Genomic DNA, 8,237 nt, shown 5'->3' with positions numbered 1-8,237 from the left:
CTAGCCCTTTGTTCACTGGAATCTTGAAACTTCCAAAATAATGAAAGCAATTGCTTGGTGATGGAGAGAGAAAAAAAAAAAATCAAAGATGCTGCTAGTTTTCCACGGATGCTACGAGCAAGCTAGATGTGGTGCCTCTTGCTCGCATCTGCTGGCTCCACAACCAATTTCCAAAACTCGGCGCCGAACCACCTGAACTCTAACCCTTCGCCTGCCGCACCCTTCTTGTTCTGATGCAAAACGTTATAATCCCTTTTTCCGAGCCCGATGAGACGGAGCCAAAACCCAATCAAGACCACGGCGAGGGCGTCGTCGTGGTGTCGCCGCCGAACCCTCGTCGGTTGCCAGCGCAGAGCAGAAGACGATAGTGAAGGAGCGAGAAGAAGGATCGATAGAGATGAAGGCGGCCGGCGAGGAGGAGCAAGACGGGCTCTCGATCCACTCGACCGGCCAGGAGCCGCCTTCCTCCGTTTCCTCTTTGCCTAAGGAGCAATCGCAGGTTGAAGTGGAATTGAGGCTTTTAGAAGCTCTAGAAATCTATCCTCCTTCTCGATTACAGGGCATCCACCGTCATTTTGTTCTTTATGAACTGGTGGAATATCTGCGGAAGAGCTTTGATAGACAATTCACAGCACGGAGGTGAGGAACCCTAAGCAGAGGCTTCCTTCCCACACCGAATGCCCTTGTTTTCTCCCATTGTGCGATGCGCCGCTGTCCCTGCTATCCGCGATAGTGTTGTCGGCCGCGTGGGAGAGATGTACGTTGCTCGGCCGTGAGGAAGAAGGAAGCGCCGGAGGGGCAGGAGGTGTCTTCTTTGAGCAGCAAAAGGGCGGCGATGGAAGAGGGAAGGGAAGCGGCGCGGTCAGGAAGGGAAAGAATCGCACTCGCGCAAGGAACGAAATCGTGATACCATGTCGGAATAACTTTATTAATTGAATTGATGAAATAATACAGGTTATAGCCATATATATAGGTAATATTTCTTAGACCGGGTCACATAGACCGGGTAACATAATACCGAGTCATATAGACCGATTTACATAATAATATTAATATATATTATATTAATATTCTAACATTGGAGATTTAGCAATTGCAGCTACGCCGTCTTGTTGGAGGCAGAGTCGTTCCAGTTTAATACATCTTACATCACCACGAACCAATTGATGCAAATTAACGGTGATGGCATGGTGCCGGTAGTTTTGGACTGGGCCATTGGAAATGAGACCTGTGAGGTAGCTAAGCGCAACCAAAGCTCTTATGTCTGCGTCAGTGCTCACAGCGACTGTGTCGACTCCTCCAATGGTCCTGGTTATCTCTGCAACTGTTCCGAAGGATACCAAGGCAATCCTTACGTCTCCAACGGATGCCAAGGTCTGTCGTCTATACCAATCAATTTAATTTATAATTATTCTGCTTTCAATTATGTTTTGCCTTTAATTTCTACCTGCGATGGTGTCTAATACTGAATTGCTTTAATTTTGTACTTCAATTTTAGACATCAACGAATGCGATCTGCAACCAAATCCATGCTCAGATGGCATCTGCCAGAACCTGCCCGGTAATTATAATTGTCACTGCCCCGAAGGCACGCACGGTGACGCTTACGATGGAACATGCATCCCAGAACGGTCTCAGAAACTTCCCTTAACAGTCAAGGTGGCTATAGGTAAGAAGCTTTCTTATTTGTCCTTGTCCAAATCTTAACATAACATATTAATTAAGTTATGTCTCTTAGAAAGGAAAATTAGGAACAAAATAAGTTTTTCTTATATATAAAATTGTTTCCCTGTGTGTAAGCTTAAATCAAATAAATCTTTAATTCCACCTATAATCTTTTTTCAAAGTGACCTCCAAATTTTCAAATTAAAAAAATATATCCACTGCAGTATTAAAGGATCGTCATTTCATCTCTAATCATCCACCTCCTTGTCCCTCGAGCTCAAGTAAATCTCTCTTCCTCTGTGTTGTAATTAATGGAAAGGCCCAATCTTCACATTAATTAGTTGCTTAATAGTAATATTCAAGCTAGCTATCCATTGTGCCTAATATATATATCATGCATTAAACTCATCTCGAAGTCAACCTCTTTCTTTTGGTTGAATCCCTTAACCACTAATTATTTTCGACTGTTCGATTAGTTTGTTGTCATCTCTTTGTAAGTTGAACTCACATTATTTCCTTGTGTAGCTCGTTAGCGTTTTCCTTTTGTCAATGAACCAAGATCCTAATTAGTATCATTATATTTTCTCTAAGGAATTCATCTCTTGTATGTGTAGCTTGATCACTTCCAATAATTGATATTTCACTTGATGTTGCGAGAGGATTACCTTTCTCCATTAAATATCAAATTAATATGATATTTCCCAAGAAAAAAAAATGCATCCTTAGAGATAGGACACCATCTGCAATAATTTTCATATGGAGACATCCTAAATAGAGAACATGTTGCACACATCTATTTCTTGCCTTTTCAGCATCGACCAAGAATGATATTAATCTTGAAATATGCATGTTATTGTGATCATTGACACTTCATTGGTGCATAGCAAAGTTTGTATGCTCATCGAATATCAAGTCATTATGGACACCACGCAAATAGATCATCATTACATAAATGCAACATCCTCACATTTGTCATCCTACAACACAATCATTCATATTACACAAAGAGTCTCACTCACTACTCACTTCTCACTTCCACTGTGAATCCATATAAGAAAATTTTCATCTAGATCTCAAGGTAGAAGTACATAAGCATCCACTTATAACACACCAAGGTGACAAGCACTCCTCATTATAAGACCTTTGCCTTTGCTTTCATAGCCTCTACACGGCCCAAGCATGCTAATAACTTATGAATTGTGGGAGATTTAGGCAAGCACTGACACATACCCATATATAGACGTCAAAATATATATATATCAATTAAATCATCAAAATTTAATATGAAAAAAATAATAACATAAAGATGATATGTATGTATGATGACCTTGCAGGTGCTTGCAGTGGTGTAATCATTTTGTTACTATGCCTTATGTGTCTCTATATAGTGTATCAAAGACGAAAACTAGAAGAGATGAAAAGAAAATATTTCAAACAATATGGAGGTCATGAATTAGAGGAAAGGATGAAGCTAGGAAGAAGCCTCAACAAATTTAAAATATTTGGAAGCAAAGAATTAGAGAAGGCAACCAATCATTTCGATGACAAAAATATTATTGGGAGAGGAGGAAACGGAGTTGTGTATAAAGGAGTTTTGGAAAACCAAGATGTTGTTGCCATAAAGAAACCTAAGATTATTAATGAGGACTTGAAGAAACAATTTGGAACAGAGACACTTATTTTATCAGATGTTAACCATGTCAACATAGTTAAGCTCTTGGGTTGTTGTTTGGAGATGGAGATGCCATTGTTGGTCTATGAGTTTGTCCAGAATGGAACATTATTTCATTTAATTCATGAAAATGAGAACAGAGCTACAATTTTCTTAGATACTCGACTGAGGATTGCTTATGAATCTGCTGATGCTTTGGACTACTTGCACTCAAAAGTTTCTCCTCAAATCATTCATGGAGATGTGAAATCATCTAATATACTTTTAGATGTGGATAACATTGCTAAAATTTCAGACTTTGGAGCTTCAAAGTTGATTCCCAAGGGGGAGGAACAATTTGCTACATTGTTACAATTCACTCATGGTTACGTTGATCCAGAGTGCCTAGTGACATATGAATTGACCCATAAAAGTGATGTTTATAGCTTTGGTGTGGTTCTCTTGGAGCTATTTACAGGTAAGAAGGCTATTAATTTTGAAGAATCTGAAGAACAAAGGAGCTTGGTGTCGACTTTTACCATGTTGGAGAATCAGAATAGGGTTTCAGAGATCTTTGACAATCAAGTGAAATTGGAAGCTAATATAGAATTTATTCAAGAACTCACTAGGCTTATCAAACAATGTTTAAAGTTGAAGGGAGAGGATAGACCAACTATGAGAGAAGTGGCTGAGGAGCTAAATGGATTAAGAACTCTTAATCAACATCCGTTCGTAGTACAACACAATGCTGAAGAAATGGAGAGCTTGATCAGTGGGTTGCCGAATGATAATCATGATTTCAACACTACTTTTGATATAGAGAGTAGACTCACAGGACGGAGCAATAACCAACATTGGCTGTAACATCAAGTAAGAGACATGAGCTCAAGTTATGCTTCTACTTTATTTGTGTTTTTGTTTGCCTATTTATGTAATCATCTTATGTGTGTTTTCTAGTTTCTAATGCTTTGCATTTGTGTGTTTATAGTCTAGTTTTCTGAATAATTTGGTTTCGTGTGAGTTGTTATGTAGAATTATCTTCACTTGGAGTCACTCTTGAATGTAAAATTCTATTTAAAGTAATTTGTGTTGTCTTTGTAGAAAAACATTGTTAGTTCTCTTTGATTCTTATTTGATTGCTTTGTCATTTAAATTTTAAAATAAATTGGTTTGATGTGAGCAAGTATGCAGATTGATCTTTCAATTCACTTTTGCTTTGAGTGATCTCTCAAGTTTGGGTGGTTTCACATAAATATTTTAAAAACTATCATACCTCACACCTCACATAGTTAATAACAATGCTTTTAATCTTCATTAGCATTGAAACACCTTTAAAGAATATGGAGAAGAGTGAGTCTTGCATCTAGTTAAGGAGGATATATATATCGACTTGAGGAAAACTTTGGACAATCAAATGACAAGTGAAGGAGACACAGAGCTTATTGAAATGATTAGACAGCTCGTGGTGCATTGCTTGAGTGTGAAGGGAGAAGAAAGGCCTACGATGAAGGACAAAGCAGACCAGTTAAAACAACTTGATAAAGTTCAAGTAGCCAAGGGCAGAGCCACTTATTGTCCTATCCGAGCTTTAGCCCGGGGGACAACGGCGTTGAGGAGGAATTGTAGCTCGGATTTACAATAGGAGAAAAGAAAATCGTGTGTAAGAAAGATGAAGATAGCCCAAAGGGTTTTTTTTTTTATTTCGATCAGCCAACTCAGGATTTGCTCCACCCTTACAAGTAGCAGCCATTGATGGCACACGAAGTGCAGAGGAGATCCTGCATCCTGTCCCGTCAGATGCTCATCAAATGCTTGAGTCAGATGCTCATAAAATGCTTGAGAGGTTGCATTGATAATTGACTATGCAAGGTAAAAATATCATCTTCGTAGAGTGTTTCTAGCTCTAAAAGTACAATTTTTTTATTCCCATGATGTGAGATGGAAACAAGAAAATTCTACTACCATTATTATATATTATACATCAAAATTGAAAAGTATGCATAAAAGCTCAAACAAAGCAAAAAGAATTCGTTCTTTACTTTTATGCTCCCATGTTGAAATATTCACTAGTACTTGCCAGTAGATACATACATACAAATGCTCAATTATAGAGCACTAATCGTTATCATCCCAAATTAATTAGGATTAATATATAATCGTTTCCATTGGTCAACTATTCTAGATGATGTTAATGTTTACCATAAATTTCTTCAGTAATATATGAAACAATTAAATTAATTTAAAGGATTACTTGACTTAACTTATTTTATTTTAATTTTTTTCTTATGTATTTATATATTTGTACGTGAGGTGCACGAAGCGTCTTTGACTTTGACTTGGACTTGCAGTCTATGCCTCATAACTCTGACAAGTCTAGCACGCGCCGTTGAATTGTTATAATCTTGTGGTGCATTTGGAATATTCATACGTACTGAGGCATATATATGCACTTGATTGTAGCAGTCAAGTCACCTATAACACGTAGATAATTAATATTCCACAAGAATCGAGATAGAAATTAATTGGATACCATTCCAATAATATTAATTGATAATGTTGGCAGGCACTACTTGTCAAACTCGATCGGCATCAATAAGTATCTATCTATGCATGATAATGACGATGGTATTGACTTATGGATCACTAATTAGAAGCTAGCACTACTAGAATATATGCGACTTTTTTTTATTGACATTTATTTTTAAATATAATTATAAATACTTTGTAATTAATGATATTTTTTATTTAAAAATCTTAATTTTAAGAATAAAAAATTATATTAGATCTATGATAATAATATTAATAAATATAATTATATTTATAGATTAATTAATTGGTTAAATATATATATATTAATCCTATATATCATATTTATTTAATTTTTTCTTAATCTAAACTTCTTTTTCTTTTCGGTCTCCCCCTTGCCTCTCCCTAGCTAGCAAATTCCAAGGAAATTCTCCTGTGCAAATTAAATAATCCTAAACCTAGTTGTTCACCAATCGCTGGTGATGAGTAGTTGTGGCTAATTAAGTTGGGTGATCATCAAGGCTAGCTAATTGAGTAAGGGTAGTTTAATTGATTTATCATTAATAATCGAGATGATATCGGTCGGGGATAGAGATTGATGATAACTGAGGTAGACCGTAAGTAAGGTGCAATGCGACAGGGTCAATCTAGTTAGTCTTTGCAAATGCAAAGAGTAAAGTCTTTGCAAGGATATGAACCACAAGCAATGTGGTAAGATTAGGTAGCTAGCTAGACCAATTCAAATTAAAGACAACAATGAGCAGTCAGACAAAGTTGATTGGGTCCACAGTAATGTGACTAATTATTAGGACAATATTCATAAGAATATTAAAGTTTTAAATTAGTAATTAATTAATATGCAAGGATATATATATATATACACACAATTAAGATTTAATGATAAGGATGAACATTTGTATCATTTATGAAATATGTACTTCCTATTAAATGTTTACTTCTTGAATTTATTTAAATATTCACAATTATTTGCGAATTTTTAAGGTTCAAACCAGATTTAAATGGATCGGATATAGATATATCCACAAATGCTCAATTATCGAGAGTTAAGTATTATCATCCCAAATTAATTAGGATTAATATTATTTATTCCCATGGTCAACTATATATTCTAGATGATTATTAGTATTTAACACGTTCATGGTGTAATTTCTGAAACAATATATTAAAAGGATGAGTTGCGATGTTTTTTCTATGTATTATATATATATATATATATTCGATCGTCTTTAAAATTAATGCGACAGCAAAAATTAAAAATGTTAACCTGCAAGATTTTTTTTCTATATTTTATGAAACCACACGAGTAAATTTTAATATTATACAGGAATTATGTATCTAACTTTTATAATTCTAAAAATATATATCACATGTCCATTCTAAAAAATTTTAAATCACTTTAAATCAAAATCAATATATTTTTACAAATCTTATATTGATTTTGATTTAAAACGATTCAATGTTTTCTAAATCCATCAGCTAGCTAGTTTACAAGGTATTCGGACGAAACTAACTGATACACTTACAAAATTTTAAATCAATTCAAATCAAAATCAATATACGCCTACAAGCCTCTTTAATACATCCATGCTATTAAATCTGAATTTAATAACATAAATTAAGAATGTTGAATTTTTAAACTTGCAAAGGCTTAAGAAAGTTTGTCATAAACTCATTATAATTAAGGTTTATGATAATTATATTCACTAATCAATACCACAATGAGTTTCTAGAATTCTTTTGGTTCGAAAAACATCAAACTTTTACATTTTCGAATAGTGTAAGTTCATCAATCAGTTCGAATAAAATTGATTAATGGACTTCGAAAATTCTAAATAACTTTAAATCAAAACTAATGTACTTTTATAAGTCTCCTAATTAATATATTCATGCTCTTAGATCTAAATTCGATAGCATAAATTAAGAATAATAAATTTTTAAACTTACAGAAACTTTAAAAAATTTATCACAAATTTATTATAAGGCATAGGACAATGATACTCATTAACAAACACCATCAATGAATTCCCATGTTGATCTATGAGTTTGTCCTTAATGGTATAATTAACTTGTTTCGATTTCAGGGCTTCAAGGTTAATTTCCAAGGCTGAATTAGACCAGTTAATTAGTTATTTTGGTTCGAGGGATATGTGGTTATTTAAACCCGAGACCATAGACACGTAAAAACAATAATACAATTTATTTTGAAGAATATGGAGAAGAATGAGTCTTGCATCTAGTTAATTTAATTCATTTTGGCCATGAAGGAGGATATATCGACTTGAGGATTAATATAATTATTTATTATTCTGGATGATAAATAACTTATAACATAAATTTCTTTAGTAATATTTAAAATAATTAATTAAAAAGATTA

General features: G+C 34.5%; 2 protein-coding genes across 2 annotated transcripts; both read left to right on the top strand.

The window, feature by feature from the left end:
• The first annotated feature begins 304 nt into the window (after positions 1 to 304).
• LOC141818280 (uncharacterized) lies at positions 305 to 643 on the top strand. The gene has a single exon (XM_074705801.1). The coding sequence runs from the start codon at positions 398 to 400 to the stop codon at positions 641 to 643; it is 246 nt and encodes an 81-aa protein (XP_074561902.1). The 5' UTR covers positions 305 to 397.
• Positions 644 to 677: 34 nt separating this feature from the next.
• On the top strand, positions 678 to 4,180 carry LOC141818279 (wall-associated receptor kinase 3-like). The gene is made up of 4 exons (XM_074705800.1): positions 678 to 757; positions 1,100 to 1,374; positions 1,499 to 1,669; positions 3,000 to 4,180. The coding sequence occupies exons 1-4, from the start codon at positions 678 to 680 to the stop codon at positions 4,178 to 4,180; spliced, it is 1,707 nt and encodes a 568-aa protein (XP_074561901.1).
• The last annotated feature ends 4,057 nt before the right edge of the window (positions 4,181 to 8,237 follow it).

The sequence above is a fragment of the Curcuma longa genome, unplaced genomic scaffold, assembly GCF_044706935.1.
Source record: "Curcuma longa cultivar G26 ecotype Majalengka, Jawa Barat unplaced genomic scaffold, ITB_CL_G26_1.1 contig_24077, whole genome shotgun sequence".
In the NCBI taxonomy this organism is placed as follows: domain Eukaryota; kingdom Viridiplantae; phylum Streptophyta; class Magnoliopsida; order Zingiberales; family Zingiberaceae; genus Curcuma; species Curcuma longa.
Note: the sequence above shows the minus strand (reverse complement) of the source record. Positions and strands in the feature narration are given on the sequence as shown.

Excerpts from the sequence above, each read along its gene's own strand:
- LOC141818280 (XM_074705801.1), top strand. The coding sequence starts at position 398 with ATGAAGGCGGCCGGCGAGGAGGAGCAAGACGGGCTCTCGATCCACTCG.
- LOC141818279 (XM_074705800.1), top strand. The coding sequence starts at position 678 with ATGCCCTTGTTTTCTCCCATTGTGCGATGCGCCGCTGTCCCTGCTATC. Across the intron at positions 1,375-1,498 it reads CGTCTCCAACGGATGCCAAG|ACATCAACGAATGCGATCTG; the intron begins GTCTGTCGTCTA and ends CTTCAATTTTAG. Across the intron at positions 1,670-2,999 it reads AACAGTCAAGGTGGCTATAG|GTGCTTGCAGTGGTGTAATC; the intron begins GTAAGAAGCTTT and ends ATGACCTTGCAG.